Source organism: Podarcis muralis, chromosome 10, assembly GCF_964188315.1.
Source record: "Podarcis muralis chromosome 10, rPodMur119.hap1.1, whole genome shotgun sequence".
Taxonomy (NCBI): domain Eukaryota; kingdom Metazoa; phylum Chordata; class Lepidosauria; order Squamata; family Lacertidae; genus Podarcis; species Podarcis muralis.
The window spans coordinates 20592167-20610357 of NC_135664.1; the positions used below are offsets into that span (position 1 = coordinate 20592167).

Consider the following 18191-nt stretch of genomic DNA (forward strand, 5'->3'; position numbering starts at 1 on the left):
TGGATCTTAGGCAAGTCACTCGAAAAATTGAGCGTTTTTGTAAAAAATAAAAATACCTCAACAACTTTGGGGTTTGTCTAAAAAAAAAAAGTTAAGCAACTTTCAGGTTTCCCTAAGAAAATTTCAACAATTTCGCTGGTTTCCTTTAAAAAAGTTTTGGGGGCTTCCTAAAAAAAAAAAAAAGCTCAATCGTGGGGTCTTCCTGAAAAAACCCCTCAATCTTGGGGAATTCCTAAAAAAAGTTCAATCTTGGGGTCTTCTTAAAATCTTCTTTTAAAAAAGTTCAACAACTTTCGGGGTCTCCTGGCTTTTCGAGTGCTGCTCGTTGTTGCCTTGGGAAACCCTCCTCCAGCGCGGGATCCTCGCGTGCTCTCGCCAAGTGACGCAGCTCCGGGTGGCCTCTGCGACTGGCGGAAGGGGAAGGTTGCTCCCACGAGGTCGCGCCCGATTGGCTGGCGGCGGGGGAGGCGGCCCGACTCCCCCTCGCAATGTTGCAAACCGCGCGCCTTTGATGGGCAGCTGGCCGCTTGTTGCGCAAGGCCAGGCAGGCGGAGCTCGCCGGGGACAGGCAGCGGGGCGCCCACCTTTCCCACGCGTGGATCCGAAAGGTAAGCGAGCAAAGTGGCGCGCGCTCTTGGAGAGGGCAGCCTGCCTTCCTGCCTATATGTGACGGGGGGAAAAGCCTGAGCTTCGCCGCTCCTAGGTGCTGAAGGAGGAGATCATATATATATATTTGCAACGGAGGCCTAGGAGCCTCAAGGAATCCCAGCGCCCACGTTGCTGCTGGAGATGCTGAAGCGGCGAGATCCAGGCGCCTGGAATCGCTTGCCTTAGGCCTCACGGGGAAAGCCGAGGTGCCGACTTGCATTGCACAACCTCTGGTGTGAAGCTGCGTTGCGTTTTTTTAGTGGAGCTTTTTTCCATTTCTGGCAATGCGTAATTGGAGAGCGTCGCGCACTCTTGCCTTTCCTCGCGCACTCTTGCCTTTCACATTTGAGCAAGCCTTTAAGTTTCTTTTTATAATGATTTTTATTAGTTTTCACAACTAAACTAGGCTTTTAAAGTTTCTAGCTCTCAGTGTGGGAGCCCAAAGATTTCTTCTTCGCAACGGATTAGGCAGAGACCCTTTTAAAAAAGAGAGCGAGAGCGCTGCTCCTCTGATTACTCGGCCATATGGGTGCTTTCGTGGGCCAAAGAAACCGGGTTGTGTGCTTCCTGCGCGTCTCCCCATCTCTCCTCGTACCTGAGGCTTCATGCACCTGATGAAGTAGACTTTCCTAGCATCGTGGAGTTGGAAGGGACCATAGGGTCATCTAGTCCAACCCTCTGCAATGCAGGAATCTTGTGCCCAACACGGGGCTCGAACCACAACCCTGAGATTAACCTGCGTGCTCTAGCAACCGAGCTATCCCGCAGAAGTTTATATAATTTTTTTTAAAGGTAGTTTTAAAGTTGCCACAAGCCTTGTTGTTGTTTTTTTGCTGCGAGAGACTTAAAAGGGTTCTGGACATTTTAAATGTCCTCCTTTTTCGTTTTATAGGCTGATGGGCAATGAATGCAGTGAGCAACTGACTCTTCTCCACACCCTTTTGTCTCCCTTCCTGACTTGAGGAATTTTTAGCCTGAGGGAAAGGTGGCTGTTTCTTTCAAGAGGAGTGGTTAGGTTGGCCTTTTGATGCCAAAAAGGGCAGTGCGTCTTTAAAGCAATGGTTCTTAAAGGGTGTGGCAGGAGAAGACGGCAAGTGTGTGTGTGGGGGAGATTCAAGGACAATCAAAGAAACATTTAAACACGTCAGTGTAGTATGGTATCAAACAAACTTTTAGTATAGTATCATAGTCTAGTATCAAAATATTTTTGATAGTATAGTATAATTTTTATTTTTTTGCAGAATATGGATAATTATCTTTTCAAATTGAGAGCAAGATCAGTGAACTAGGACAATCCTAGTTGTGTTTGTTACCAATAAAAAAAGAAAATTGGTGTGCTGCGAACAAATTTTTATTCTGAAAGTATGGCCAAGAGGAAATTTTTTTGAGAACCATTTCAAGGCTCCCTGGCTTTAAAGAGTCTACAAGGTGCTCGTCTTCAAGGAACCACAATACTCTTTATTGTTCGCCTTTCGACCTTGCTTCTCTAGTTGACGATGTTCATAGGCCCTGGCAAATGTACAGCCTTTGCAACTAGAGACAGATAAATTTAACAACCTTTTTGCATTGCCCATAGAAAGGCATAAAATCTCTTGCTGTTGATATCAGTGGTAATTGGCTTCCACTTATTGGAATATGTAAGGACCTTTAAGCTCAGTAATGCGAATGGTTTTACTGAGGGCTTGGTTGTCCTGGTAGCAGTCTTGCATTTGTTTGGAATATATTTAAAAGGCAGTGTGTGTGTTTTTTCCTTTTTTGCCTTAAGCCAAGGCAAAGTTGGACCACAGAGCTCTCCTGACTTCAAGAGAATAGTGTTTGCAGTGGCATCAGTGAGGAGGGAAGAGGGTTGGGAGTGGTGAACTTTTCCACTCTCTTAGTCATCAAATAGCAACTACTGTTTGTCCTAATGACTGGTGAATCCTACAACCGAGACCAAATAGTTGTGAATGTGTGTATTGAACCATTGTTGCTGATAACTGTAATAGTAAAGATGTTAAAGCTACAAATATAACAAATTGTTCTCTGTTATCCAGTCTGATATATTGTGGCACTAAGATCAACAGTTCCCAGTCTGTCTTGCGAATGTTGTCAGGCTATGATGAGATGGGCAGTAGATCATATTTGGAATCAAACCACTTTCTGCTCAATACTGGAGCCACAAGCTATTGAAATTTTACAGTGCCTGCTGGGTAATTTTACTGTGTTGATATGTATCAATAACCACATGCACTTTGAAAAATTGAAAGTTCTCATTCTCCCTTCAATCATCCATGAATTTGGTGTGTAAACCAGTGAGAGTGATGTCTGTTGCAGTTTCAGATTTGTAATGTTTTGGTTTTTGCTTCCTGTGGAATAGCGCTTGTTTCAAAGGAAACCACCAAGGTTACTAAAGGGGTAACTAAAACTTCAGTCCTAGGCACACCTACCTGTGAGTAAGCCTTACTGAACTGAATGAGATTTACTTCCAAGTAGAAGTAAGCGCTGCAAAACAGTTTTGGGACTGCAGTATGGATATCTTCAGGGCTGCGTCTAAATTCTCCTTTTTATAATGTAAAGAGCAGGTCAGGATTTCATATTGCAGTTGACAACGTAAGAAAATGTACATAGTGCTGGTCATGTTTAAGAATGGAGGTATAAATATTTAAATAAAACCAATAAATGTGGAGTTGGACAAGTGTTGGCGGTTATAGGTTGGCCACTGCCAGCCTTTCACACTGCGTATCGTTCATCCTTCCACTTAGTGTGAGAACCATAAATCTATTCTTGCATCCATAGTTTTGGAATTAAATGTCAGAAGGGACTAGCTGATGATTTAGGCCAAGTTTTTCTCATTCATTCTGCACTGACCACACTGTTTAGAATTCTTGGATTCCTTGATTGAATTTGAGATACAAATGTTACTTTTGGCTGTTACCAGATTGCTTCCCTTGTAACAATTTTCAGTTCATGTTCTCGCTTGTAAGGAAGACAACATTCAAGGTTTTTCCCCCTCTGAAAAAGTTTGAAACGTTTGCACAGTTAATTGGCAATGTGCAGTTATGACTTCTGCATTGCACCTTGTGTTAAAAACCAACTAGTTTTACAGCAGATTTCTAAGGAGACCAGGCGTTTTCTTTGTTGGGGGCAGGAGATTGACGGACACGTAATGGCTGTTTCTGAACACCTTTATGTTGCATCTCCTTACTACTTTGTCTTTGCTTGCTGTTAGGTTTTTAATCATGCTTCGAGCATTCAAACGCACAGGTGGTAGGTTTGAGAGCCATCTTTCAAGGTGGCAGCATTATCATAAATCTGTCCTGGCAATCAGAAGAGAGGATGTCAATGCCTGGGAAAGAAGAGCCCCGTTAGCCCCACGGCACGTCAAACTTTTAACCAACCTGGGCTACAAAGTTCTGGTGCAACCGTCCAATCGAAGGTCCATCCATGAAAAAGTAAGTGCCGACATTTTTGTTGTTGACCACGAGGGTAGGAGAGGCATACAGTTTGTTTCTTGTGCACGTCTAATCACAATTATTGGGCCCTTGATGTTACAATGCCCATAGTGGTTTTGTGGGTGCTGATGAAGCCTCTTGGCAGTGATTGCCCGTACTGCTCTGATGTCACAGAGGGACTGAGCAAGCCACAAAGTTTGCTGCTGCTGTTTGAGCTGCCTTGTTTTCTGGAGTGGGGCAGAGCAGGATCCAGAAGGCCCTAGAAGAGGAGAGGTTGAAAAAGCAAACACAAGGGACTTGGTAAAGAGGTGGCAGGCACCAGACAAGTTTGTAGAACTGGGCAGCACCTAGGAAAAGAGGGCTGGAAGGAGGAGTGTGTGAATGAATGACAGGAGGAGATGGGGCAGTGTGGAAGGAGCTGCAGATGAATGAGCGTAAGATGGAAGAGTTGGAAGCAGCAGAGGGGATGGAGGCTGAGGTTGACACAGTGGTGACTTCAGTGGGGGGGGGTCCAGGCCCCACTCAGCAGAATGGGCAAACCCCAACAGGGCCAGCACCCCCCAATTTAAAGTACCGTATTTTTTGCCCTATAGGACGCACTTTTTCCCCTCCAAAAATGAAGGGGAAATGTGTGTGCGTCCTATGGGGCGAATGCAGGCTTTCACTGAAGCCTGGAGAGCGAGAGGGGTCGGTGCGCATCGACCCCTCATGCTCTCCAGGCTTCGCACACCTCTCCACAAGCAGTGGGAGCCCAGCGCTGGGCTCCCGCTGCTTGCGGAGAGTTGCCTGCATGCTGAAGCCTGCGCATGCTGAGCTCAGCGCGTCCAGGCTTCGCGGACGTCTCCGCAAGCAGCGGGAACGCTCCCACAGCTTGCAGAGAGCTGCCTGTTTGGGGGCTGGGGTCGGGGGGAGCTCGAGCTTCCCCCTCCCCAGCCCCGTGCCTGGGGGGGAAATAATTTTTTCCCCTTTATTTCCCCCCCAAAAAACTAGGTGCGCCTTATGGGACGGTGCATCCTATAGGGCAAAAAATACGGTAAATGAAGTAAAACAGCACCTGAACTCCTCCCATAATAAGTCCATAATAAGCTGAGAGTCTAAAATTACTTTAACAGCCCCACTGAGATCACATAAAGATTTATGGAATCAATATTGTGGTGGCCTATGGCTTTAAACAATTAAGGTTCATTCGTATATGAACCCACAAGCCACATCTTTGGCTAAAAGCCTCCCCTCTGCCTCATATGAAAATAGCAATCATTGTGTACTGCCATTTTGCTCTGGCACCGAGTGTGTAGTTTCATTTAGAAATGGCAGGTGAGAACGATACCCCTCATAAGTGGGGAAGGAATCTCTTCTCCCCCACCCACAGGAGTGGATAGCCAGTATAGAAATAAGGCTCACCTTCTGGAATAGCATCTACTGAACTATCTCGATATTTTCTGCCTTTGTTCAGTTTGGCTCGAGACGTCAGTTCCTCTTCAATGCTTTGTTTGCAGGACTATGTTAAAGCTGGCGGTATTATACAGGAAGACATTTCGGAGGCCTGCCTGATTGTGGGTGTGAAGAGGCCGCCAGAGGATAAACTAATTCCCAACAAGAACTATGCATTCTTCTCTCATACTATTAAAGCTCAGGAGGCAAATATGCCCTTGTTGGATGAGATCCTGAGCAAGGTAATATTTCATTTACCGAGGATTGCTAACTATTATTATAATATGGTGAAGTGGTCAGTTCAGCAGAATGAGAGGATTTGCAAAGTGCAACATTGGGTTTTCATGATGCGGCAATGAATTGACGGCAGTGTGTTTTAGTAGCATAAAAGGCAACTCACTCTACGTGACCCAGAAACTCCAGCGGGTGCAGAATGCCGCAGCGAGACTCCTTACGGGGTCCTCACTGCGAGATCACATTCACCCGGTGCTATACCATCTGCACTGGCTCCCAGTGGAGTACAGGATCAGGTTCAAGGTGCTGGTTTTAACCTTTAAAGCCCTATATGGCCTAGGACCCTTGTACCTACGGGACCGCCTCTCCTGGTATGTCCCACGGAGGACCTTACGGTCTTCACATAAAAACAGCTTGGAGATCCCAGGCCACAGGGAGGTTAGGCTGGCTTCAACCAGAGCCAGGGCTTTTTCGGCTGTGGCCCCAATTTGGTGGAACGCTCTGTCACAAGAGACTAGGGCCCTGCAGGACTTGACATCTTTCCCCTAGGCCTGCAAGACAGAGCTGTTCCACCAGGCGTTTGGTCAAGGCACAGTCTGACCCCCTTCTTCTGTAATCTTCATAGAACTCTAGCCCAGTGGTTGCCATTAATTTGATTCTGAATTGATTTTAGAATGTATTTCAACTAATTAACACTGATTTTATGTAAACTGTGTTATTTTTACTGTTGTTAGCTGCTCTGAGCCCAGCTTCGGCTGGGGAGGGTGGGATATAAATAAAATTTTATTAGTGAACTCAGAGTAGACCCATTGAAATAAATGCACTCAAGGCACATTTTCCCTGGTCTAACCCCCTACTGAGATGAATGGAAGTGGCTGGAAGGCTTATCTTTGCCCCTTTTTATTTAGAAATCCCATTTATCTCATAGGAGATGTTCCCAAAGCTTTGCTTTATAAAATAATTGAAGGGACATCCTTTACACACATCTTTCTATAAATGGCAGGGGCTGCTGTGATTTGATTTTAATTTTTAGTGTACTCAGATGAGTGGAGCCTGAGAAGAAATGTATACGGTGTGTTGTACTTGCAGAACATTCGACTGATAGATTACGAGAAAATGGTGGATCACAGAGGAGTGCGAGTTGTAGCCTTCGGAAAGTGGGCTGGCGTTGCAGGTATCTAAAGAAAATTAATATTGTGTTTTGGCCATTTTCAACCAGAAGGAACTCCATGTCTTTGCACCTGCTAGCTTTTATTTATTTAACTTGCTCATTCGCTATAAAAGCATTAACACACTGCTTAATGTTATATTAAAAAAATCTCTATAAACAGTAATTGGTGAGCATGGGATTGGGGAGGAGGGATGCTTCTGCTATGCCACCTTCGAGATTTTTGCATTTTATTTTATTTTATTTTTTATTTTTTTATTTATACTTTGCAGGTTTATACATTTCACTAATTTTACAATCCTTTTGACATTTCAAAACTTTACTTCCTTCCCTCTCTTTCTGTAGTTCTTTAAGTAATTTATTATTATTATTATTATTATTATTATTATTATTATTATTATTATACCCTGCCCATCTAGCTGGGCTTCCCCAGCCACTCTGGGCGGCTTCCAACAAAAAATTGAAATACAGTAATAAATCAAACATTAAAAGCTTCCCTAAACAGGGCTGCCTTCAGATGTATTCTAAAATATATCTGCATATCCAAATTAACTTAATTTGCTCATTTATTCATCTTCTTTAAATTTATGTTCTTATGAAACTGCAGGTTATTACAATAATCCTGCCAATGTTCTTATCTGTTTACAATTTATCTGTAAATATTCAATGAACCATTTCCACTCTTTTATAAAAAGTTATCTTAAGTTTTTGTATCCATTCTTCCTTTGCTGGGACTTCTGCTTCTTTCCATTTTGGGGTGAGTAACGTTATTGCCGCTGTAGTAGCATAGATGAATAAGTTTCTGTACAGTTTCAGTAGTTCTGTCCCTATAATTCCCAAAAGGAAAGCTTCTGGTGGTTGTTTTTTACACAGGTTATTTTAAACATCCTTTTCATTCCATTATATATCATTTCCCAGTAAGCTTTAACCTTACTACAAGACCACCACATACGATAAAAAAAACTTATTTCTCTTTACATTTCCAACACTTATTTGATTTAGATTTATACATTTTTGCCAATTTACTCGGTTTTTGCACCTTAAGTGAGACATAAGAAACTTGGGAAACTGCCTTTCATCTGGTCAGTAGTACTCGTCTGTGAGGAGGTGTTGTGTGAATAGTGTATATCAGTGTTTCCCAACCTTGGGCCTCCAGCTGTTTTTGGACTACAACTCCCATCATCCCTAGCTAGCAAGACCAGTGGTCAGGGATGATGGGAATTGTAGTTCAAAAACAGCTGGAGGCCCAAGGTTGGGAAACACTGGTGTATATGAACGTGCATGAGTGCTGGCTGTGCACATGTGAGTCCAGGTACACGCCTGTAACATGCCTATCCCTGTAAAATCTGCTATGGCAGTGGCTTTCCAGCAGGGCTTTTTTTTCAGCCGGAACTCCCCATAAATCAGTTTCAGCACCTCTCAGGTGGGTGCCATTGCTGTTATAAGAAAACAAGGGAGCCTGTTCATGGCGAGTTCCGGCGTCTCTTTTTGTAGAAAAATAGCACTTCTTTCCAGGGTCTTGAGCCAGGTCTTGCCTGATCCATTTATAACTAGACACGGTGAAACCTGGGAGCTTTTGCATGCAGAACAAGAGCTTCACTACTGCATTATGGCCTTTCTTATTTTCTAATTTTTAAAAATAAAGATACTAAGGCGCATTTGGGAAACAGGAGAACGACACACTCCCTAAAATATTCTGCTTGAAGCAACTATCAGGAAATAAGGATTTGTTTTAAGTTTTTCATGTATGCTAAAACTCAGTCTAAGCCAGTGTTTCCCAACCTTTTTTGGGCAAAGGCACACTTGTTTCATGAAAAAAATCTCGAGGCACAATATCTTCCTTAGCGAGCCGCGTTAACCCCTGTAATGCTTTCTATAGAGTAAGCATAGGGGACACTGGGGGATGTGGAACCAAGGGGGCAGTGGGCCAAAAGAGTTCGGGATCTACTGCTTTAAACAGAAATAAGAGCTAGTGGGTTCTTCCTTTTTTAAAGTATCGTTTCAGCGGGGACAGCAGTCCGGATTTCCAAAAAGCGGCGCTTTTTTGCTTCTGAGCAAAGAAGAGAGAGAGGGGAAAAAAGAGAGAGAGATTGATTTGTGGCTGCGCAAAGGGGGGAGGAGCCCAGGAGTAAAAGTAGGAAGGACGAAGGGAGGGGAAAGGAAAGTTAATAGAAGGAAAGGCGGGTGGGAGAGAAAGAGAAAGAAAGAGGGAAGGAAGGGGGGGAAGAGAAGTGGAAAGGAGGGAGACCGAGGCGGGGGAGAAGCGTCTGGAGAGTTGCTCCGAAGTTTGGGGGGCCGTGGGGGTGGGCGCGCGTCCCAGGAGGCGGAGGCCAGCCCGGACCGCGGCTCCTAGGATGTGGAAAGGGGACGGCGGCGCAGGGGGAGGAGACCCGCACGGCTAGGGCAGCGCGCAGGGGGAGGGGAGCGGGCCGGAGGCGGGCGAGGGGGGCCGCGATCCCGCGCACCGCGAACATGGCCTCCTTCCCCGCGGGCCCCGCCGAGCCCCCCGGCCGGGGAGGGTGGCGCGCCCCCGCCGCCGGAGGAGAGCAGAGGCAGGAGGAGGAGGACGAAGGCGCTGCCGAGGAGGCGCGCCAACTTCTGCCAACTTCGGCGCCCGCCCCGTCGCCGCAGGCTCCTCCCGGCCGAGAGCCAGAGGACGGCGGTGGAGGAGGAGGATCGGGTTTGGTGACGGCTGCTGCGTCCTCTCCAAGCGCGGGGCTGGCCTCCGCCGCGCCCGATCCTCCGCGCTCGCCGCGCTTCTCGGCGGAGCAGGTCTCGTGCGGGTGCGAGGCGCTGCTGCAGGCGGGCGACCCCAGCCGGCTGGGCCGCTTCCTGGGCTCGCTGCCACCCGATGCCGAGGCCCCGTGCCTGGAGGCGCAGGCGGGCGAGAGCCTGGCCAAGGCGCGCGCGCTGCTGGCCTTCCAGCGCGGCGACTTCGCCGAGCTCTACCGCCTGGTGCAGAGCCGGCGATGGGATGTGGGAGGGAGCTCGCTCGCCGCCCCGCGTGTGCCTATGTGGGGCACGTTACAGCCCCGTGACGTCAGCGCCACGCAGGCAGCCAGACAGGCAGACGGCGAGAGCCCCGCGCTGGGCGGCCTCTCCTCGCCGCCGCCGCCCCGCCTATCGCCGCCCGACTCGCCCGCCTCCCTCCCACGGCACACCAGGCAACGTCTCGCGGCACACTAGTGTGCCGCGGAACACCGGTTGGGAAACACTGGTCTAAGCTTCTTCTTTTAAAAAACAAAATTTTTTAACCACATCAGTTAACAAACATGGACACATATGCTATAATGTTAATGTTTTAGTTAAATAAATTTTTAAAATTGTTATTAAGGAAATGATTATTTTTTCTCCTTTCAATAAAGTACAGTGGAAAAGTTGTCCAAATAGAAACAGTTAACTTATTAAACCTCACAATGATTTCATTATTATCTGTCTATGTATTTCTAATAGTATAACCAAATCAGTAATTTTCAATATAACTGTAAAAACTACTCTGAAATTTGATTATTCCAAAAATGAAACCTTCACCTGGTTGTAAATATTAAGATTATACCAGCAAGAATGAGAGTTTCTGTAAAAAATGATTTAAATCAAGTCTTACTAATAATTTAAATCGTGATTTAAATCGATTTGATTTAAATCAAATCCACCCTGGCCCTGGATGACTCTGTTGGGTTTGTGGTGGGCCCAGGCACTTGGAGCAAATAAGCCGTTGGTCGCTTGAGACATTGTGACTCTAGAATCCCCTTTAAATTTCTTACTTCTCTCACCAGTTTGACTCTGTTGCAGCATTTAATAATTGTGTGTACTGTACTAACTGTGTATTATGTAATTCTGACTCAGGTATGATCAACATTTTACATGGAATGGGATTGCGATTTCTTGCCCTTGGGCACCATACTCCTTTTATGGTAAGGAGATTATATAACCGGGGGGGGGGGGTAGGATGGGTAGATTTTCGTTAATTTGTCCCAAAGGCCTATTGGCTCCATCAACATCATCATCATTTTGTTATTTATACCCTGCCCTTCTGATTGGGTTTCCCCAGCCACTTTGGGTGGCTCCCAACAGAACACTTAAAACAGAATAAAGCTTCAGACATTAGAAACTTCCCTAAACAGGGCTGCCTTCAGATGTCTTCTAAAAGCCAGATAGTTGTTTATTTCCTTGACATCTGATGAGAGGGCGTTCCACAGGGCAGGCGCCACTACCAAGAAGGCCCTCTGCCTGGTTCCCTGTAACTTGGCTTCTCGCAGTGAGGGAACTGCCAGAAGACCCTCAGAGCTGGACCTCAGTGTCCAGGCTGGATGATGGGGGTGGAGACGCTCCTTCAGGTATACAGGACCGAGGCCATTTAGGGCTTGAAAGGTCAGCACCAACACTTTGAATTGTGCTTGGAAACGTACTGGGAGCCAATGTAGGTCTTTCAGGACCGGTGTAATATGGTCTTGGCAGCCACTCCCAGTCACCAGTCTAGCTGCCTACTGACATTAATCTCTTCCTGGTTTCAGCACATTGGTATGGCCCATAACTACAGAAACAGTAGCCAGGCTGTCCAAGCAGTCCGCGATGCTGGCTATGAAATTTCCCTAGGCTTGATGCCAAAGTCTATTGGACCCATAACATTTGTGTTTACAGGCACCGGCAACGTGTCTAAGGTAAGGCATTCTTCAAATGCATGGCACTAGTACATTTTCTCATTGCAACCGCCGAGGTATTGGCTTCTTGTTGTACATATAAGGCTTGTTCATATCTTCCAATAAAGCTATAGGCCCCTTTTACTGCATTTCTGTTCCTTCCACACATGAATAATTAGATGCGCACATAAATTTCCCCATGTGATGGCTGGGAGATAGGAAGCTGCCTTATATTGAGTCAGATCGTTGGTCTAAGTCAGTGTTCAAAATTAGCCAGGCGCCAGGCGTGTTTTGCTACTGGCGTGGGTCCAGTTGTGACCACATGGAGATTTCTGGGAGCCAGGTTGGCAACTGGGCCTTACTCCACAGTCGATACAATTTTCATTTCCACAGCGTGTGTTTCTAATTCTTGCATACTGGGAAGAGTGAATTGTTGTAAGAGCAAGCTGCAGTCAAGCAGTGTGTTATTGTTGTTCAGTCGTTTAGTCATGTCCGACTCTTTGTGACCCCATAGACCAGAGCACACCAGGCACTTCTGTCTTCCACTGCCTCCCGCAGTTTGGTCAAACTCATGCTGGTAGCTTCGAGAACACTGTCCAAACATCTAGTCCTCTGTTGTCCCCTTCTCCTTGTACCCTCCATCTTTCCCAACATCAGGGTCTTTTCCAGGGAGTCTTCTCTTCTCATGAGGTGGCCAAAGTATTGGAGCCTCAGCTTCAGGATCTGTCCTTCCAGTGAGCACTCAGGGCTGATTTCCTTAAAAATGGATAGGTTTGATCTTCTTGCAGTCCATGGGACTCTCAAGAGTCTCCTCCAGCATCAATTCTTCGGCGATCAGCCTTCTTTATGGTCCAGCTCTCACTTCCATACATCAGTACTGGGAAAACCATAGCTTTAACTATACGGACCTTTGTTGGCAAGGTGATGTCTCTGCTTTTTAAGATGCTGTCAAGTAGTGTAGTTGAGATCAAAGAATCATAGTATTGTAGCATGGGAAGGGACCCCAAGGGTCATAGACAAATAGACATTTCGTTGTTGGGATGCAAGGTGCCATATGGTGCCTAGCTTATATGCCTGAGTTTCTAACACTGGTCCCAAGTCCGTGTCTAAGTCAGATCATTGGTCATTGTCTGCATGGACTGACAGCAGCTAGGAGTCTTGCTGACCTACCTGGAGATGTGAGGGATTGGAACCTGTGACCTTTTGTGCAAGGCATTTGTTCTTCCACTGAACCTGAGCCCCTTAAACTACTGGGATGAACATGATCTGTAGGTCTCTAGCTGTGTTTATGCTGCCACTGCTGTTTGATTTCAGCCCTTGAGGAGCACCCAACCATCTGGAGAAAGGTGCAGAGGGTTGGAGGAGTTGGATGGTTGAAGGTCTAGGTAGCAAGTCTACAATTTGGAATAATATGGTAGGAAACTTGGACAAAAGCAGACAGAAGGAGATGCCTGAGGTCATACACTGAATGATGTGCTAGTTCCACAATTTGAACTCCAGTCTTCCAGGTTTAAATCCAGAACCTCTCTTGCTCTCTAATGTGTGCAGGATAGTCCTTGGCAGAAGTGTTGTTCCTGTGACTGCCCAATACCTTGCATTTTATTTATTTTTTGGTAAATCTAACCTCACTATCAGTCTTACTTTTATCTACAGGGTGCCCAAGAAATGTTCAATGCCCTTCCTTGTGAGTTTGTGGAGCCCCATGAGCTGAAGGAGGTCTCTCGAACTGGAGGTAGGGCATTCTGGGATGGGCTTCAGAAGCTCTGTGGGGTACGTTCTTTCTCTTTTATTTACAGTGCTCCTCTCCACAGATCTCAGAAAAGTCTACGGGACGGTGTTGAGTCGACACCACCATCTTATAAGGAAGAGTGATGGCGTGTATGACCCCGTGGACTACGACAAGCACCCAGAACACTACACCTCTCGTTTCAACACGGATGTGAGTACACCTCTTCCATTATTGTACCCCAAAGTGTTCTAAATGAGTCATTCTGCCCTATGGTTAACATGACCTCTGTTACCTACGACACCCAATTTCCTGTCGGTGTAGCTCATGTGACCAATGTGCTTCTCTAAAAATAAAAAAATTAAGCTGATGATTCTCACATATATATATAATTTTTCTGTTTTACATTTTAGAATCATTTAAACATCCTTAAAATATCAATGACTTTCCTTCTTCTCTTTCCATGGTTCATTCTGCATATCATAAAACCCTGCATATTTTACATAAACTAAACCATTCAGTATTCCATTATTACATCCATCAAAACTTACTTACACTGTTGAATTTATCTTAATGCTGCCCACGTTTTCAAATGTGCACAATTTCCCCCCATATATTCAATAAACGTTTTCCAGTCTTCTTTAAACCTATGTTCTTCTTGTTCTCTTATTCTATGTGTTAAGTCTGCAAGCTGTGCATATTCTGTCAGCTTAAAGTTCCCATTCTTTAGTTGGGACCTCGCTCATTTTCCATTTAAGCTGATGATTGTCTAGATACCTGTTGCATCTGGAGAACCACCTGGTTCCATGACCAGATGATAAAGGGAGGCATGCTATCAGCATCAAGGATTTGCATCACATAGTTACTGAATCACATAGTTAACTATTTGGATCAAGGTGTTGGTTCCTTACAGGATAAGAAGAAATTGCAGCTTTATTTTACAGATTGCACCTTACGCTACTTGCGTGATCAATGGGATCTACTGGGAGCAGCATACTCCGCGGCTGCTAAGCAGGCAGGATGCACAGCGACTTCTGGCTCCTCTGCGACCTTCTGCTGCTGCCACTGAGGGATGTCCACAATTGCCACACAAGTAAGAAGCTTGTATTTGGTGATAGCAGGCATCAGTGAAATCGGTGCTGGGGATCCTCTGTTTTGTTTTTCTTTTGAGGACTGCATTTGCTCAGAGGCAATCTTACGGGGTCTGAAACTAGAAGTGGGCGGGGCCAGAGCTAAAAATTTGACTTGCCTTAAAGTTTGCTCTGTCATGGAATTCTACTCAATATTGATCCGGAGTAGAACTCTGACGTATAAGTAGCAGAGTAAAAACTTAAACACGTTGCAGGATTAAAAAAAAATAGACCAGAGGCCATTGTATTTCATCCAGCAGAGCTTTACCTCTTGGTTCTCCAGCTGTTTTTTGGAGTATAATTCCCACCATCCCTCACCACGGGTCTTGCTGACTTGGGATTGATGGGAATTGTAGTCCAAAAACAGCTAGAGAACCAAATTTAGGAACCCCTGGTCCAGAACCATCCCTTGTTTGAAATCTTTACTAAGGTTCCCTGAGGAGAGTATTTTGTTGAGTACTAATGGCAGACGAAATCTGTCTTGTTCAGCTGTTGATTTCTTTTGACACTGTCAATGGTGGTGCACTTGGGAGTTGTATCTTCAAGACTTAAAAAAACTGAAAATCATTTATGGACTATGTGGCTGCTGTTTTTTTTAATAGACTTGTTGCAATATGTGACATCTCTGCAGACACTGGAGGGTCTATAGAATTTATGACAGAATGTACAACAATAGACAGCCCCTTCTGCATGTATGATGCCGATCAGCATATTATCCACGACAGGTGAGAGGCTCTTCCTAATTTTCTTTTGTGTTGAAAAGCTCAGTTTTATAGCCACACACAGTTATTTCGTAGTGTTGCATTTAATTGTGGTGGATACAGTTGAGGTGTCTCCAAGCATGCATGGGATTGGATCTTGGAGGTTAAGTAGCTTAACAAAATGCATGAGAGGAAACTTCTTGCGTTCCTATTTTGTGCAGGAAGGTCACTCACACACAAAAAAAGCCACTTCGGAAGGTTGGTGGCCTTTCTGAACAAAATAGGATTGACTCTTGGTGGGGAGAAGTGGAACTACCTCTGAAGACAGTTCGGAAACTTCAGCTGGTGCAGAATTGGGCTGCCAGGTTGCTCACAGAGGCAAGATGGTCTGAGCATGAAATACCAATCCTGGCCAGGACACACTGGCTGCCAATTCGTTTTTGGGCCCAATACAAAGTGCTGGTTTTGACCTATGCAGTGGTACCTTGGGTTACAGACGCTTCGGGTTAAGCGTTTTCAGGTTACAGACTCGCCGAAATCCGGAAGTACCGGAATGGGTTACTTCCGGGTTTTGGCGCTCATGTATGCGCAGAAGTGCTAAATCGCACTATGCGCAGAAGTGCCGAATTGCATCACGTGCGTGCGCAGATGTAGCACTGCGGGTTGCAAACGTGCCTCCAGCACAGATCACGTTCGCAACCCGAGGTTCCACTGTGAAGCCTTAAATGGGTGTGGGCCACAATAGCACAAAGACTGCCTCTCCCCCTGGGAAACTTCTTAGACCCTGTGATCATCATCTGAAACCCTTCTTCATGTGTCTCCTCCAGGAGAGGCCTGGAGGGGTGCAAGGAGCCTTTTCTGCAGTGGCTCCCCTCTTGTAGCATGCTCCCCCCCAGAGAGGCTCGCCTTCTTATCATATCTTTAGGCGCCAGGCAAAAACATTTGTGTAAAAAAAAAAAAAACCTTTAAAAAATGTTTTTTAAAAGGAGAGAAATAGTTTACAAAGCTTTTGTTGCCTAGAATCAAATTTCTGTCTCTTCTAGTGTGGAGGGATCAGGGATTTTGATGTGTTCCATTGACAATCTGCCAGCTCAGCTTCCTATAGAATCAACAGAATGCTTTGGAGACATGCTTTTCCCTTACATTGAAGAGATGGTAAGTGGGCGACTTGTTTCTATTTTGAGTGTTAAGCGTTTGTGCGTTGCGGAGCTTCTTGCCTCCCCCGTAGGTAGGAAATCTGCTGTAAAACTTAACTGGCAGAAATGAAGTGTTTCTTAGAAACTAATTCAGACTACACAAGGTAGAAACTTCTCAAATAACAGTCTTTTGTGGGACCTTTCCCCCTCCTCTGAAACCTATGGCTACTAAACGCAGGTGACATGGAAAGGTGTGCAGACCTCTCTTAAACAAGCCGTTCCAATAAATGTTTTTATCCATTTTGATGAATAGGATTTTGATTCTTTACAGTACACATTTTTCACAATGGTGATCTGGCCAGTTGTGTAAGTGTTCTTTTTCAGAGGGGAATTAACTCTTTGTGTGTGTGTGTGTGTGTGTGAGAGAGAGAGAGAGAGAGAGAGAGAGAGAGAGAGAGAGAGAGAGAGACAGAGAGAGAATTCATTTCCTGTTAACAACCAAATCTTAGTGGCTGTGTTGTGACAAGACATCACGTTCACTACAGTGGTACCTCGGGTTACAAACCACTTTGGATTACAGACTCTGCTAACCTGGAAATAGTACCTCAAGTTAAGAACTTTACCTCAGGATGACAACAGAAATTGTGCGGCGGTGGCGTGGCGGCAGCAAGAGGCCCCATTAACTAAAGTGGTACCTCAGGTTAAGAACTGTTTCAGGTTAAGAACGGACCTTCAGAATGAATTAAGTTCATAACCAGAGGTACCACTACATGGGATTCAGGTTGATAAGGGGAAAAATCCTGGGGTGTGGATTTGTTCCGCTGTCCAGCTTATTGTGGTGCCAGTCCCTGTGGATCTCTCCGGTCAGCAAAGGCGGAGTCTGCAGTCAAGTTAAAGAAGCAAAACAGTGGTCAGTAGACCTGATCCTTATTTATTGCAACAAGGTTCAAATGCACAAAGACCTCTCCCCATTTCCCATAATACATTTTTCAACAGCATCATCAATACATCACAAATATGTCACAAAGTAGGAGTGTTTGGCGTGTAGAAACCTGAGCCCATCACCCACTCTTGTCAACAGCCCAGTTCTCAACACCTTTTAACTACCCTCTTTCCCAAAGAGCAGTAAAGGCATTTACACATCCCCATAGCTAGCTAGCTGCAAGGCTTTCCTGCACTTCTCTTTTGAAAGTATCAGAATTCAATCCACCATCCTGATAGATTTCTGCCTAGGGTATGATCTGCCCTTGGTCGCCTCCTGCCTCCTATTGTGAGGCTAAGTTCACACCTTATGGAGGGGCAAGGAGTATGTGACCTTATGGTTAAGGGATTATGGGGGCAGAGGGAGCCCTGGATTCCCCTCTTCCAGAGGATTCATTAGCCATTGGAACCAAAGAAATCGGTCAAACCGTTGAATTCAGAACAAAAAGAACATCTATAAACAGCCGCATACCCTTAATTTCGAGGTTGCCGGGAATGTGGCTCTGGAGTGGAAAAAAGTTCTCCACCCCTGGTCTATATACTGACTGGCATCTCTCTAGGGCTTCATACCAGTCTTTTCCAGCCTGGACTGGATTGAACCTGGGATCTTTTGCATGCAGATCAGATGCTCTGCCATTGAGCTTAGGAAGCCCTTGCAGTCAAGGCCCAGCAGGTGACATTTATATACCCCTCTTCCTGGTATATACCTGGGACGCGGGTGGCGCTGTGGGTTAAAGCCTCAGCACCTAGGACTTGCCGATCGAAAGGTCGGTGGTTCGAATCCCCGCGGCGGGGTGCGCTCCCGTTGCTCGGTCCCAGCGCCTGCCAACCTAGCAGTTCGAAAGCATCCCCGGGTGCAAGTAGATAAATAGGGACCGCTTACTAGCGGGAAGGTAAACGGCGTTCCGTGTGCTGCGCTGGCTCGCCAGATGCAGCTTGTCACGCTGGCCACGTGACCCGGAAGT

The 18191-nt window shown here is 45.8% G+C and overlaps 1 protein-coding gene across 2 annotated transcripts in view; it reads left to right on the forward strand.

Annotated features, from left to right (window-relative positions):
* Positions 1–453: 453 nt before the first annotated feature.
* The window catches only part of AASS (aminoadipate-semialdehyde synthase), a 41672-nt gene continuing 23934 nt past the window's right edge, over positions 454–18191 (forward strand). For both annotated transcript variants that reach the window (XM_077935858.1, XM_028745861.2), the window contains exons 1-11: positions 454–608; positions 3857–4079; positions 5576–5752; positions 6834–6918; positions 10759–10826; positions 11427–11573; positions 13206–13284; positions 13364–13491; positions 14223–14371; positions 15011–15133; positions 16153–16264. In XM_077935858.1, the coding sequence (XP_077791984.1) occupies positions 3867–4079; positions 5576–5752; positions 6834–6918; positions 10759–10826; positions 11427–11573; positions 13206–13284; positions 13364–13491; positions 14223–14371; positions 15011–15133; positions 16153–16264 (1281 nt within the window). In that variant the 5' untranslated portion in view covers positions 454–608; positions 3857–3866. The remainder of the gene's footprint in view (positions 609–3856; positions 4080–5575; positions 5753–6833; positions 6919–10758; positions 10827–11426; positions 11574–13205; positions 13285–13363; positions 13492–14222; positions 14372–15010; positions 15134–16152; positions 16265–18191) is intronic.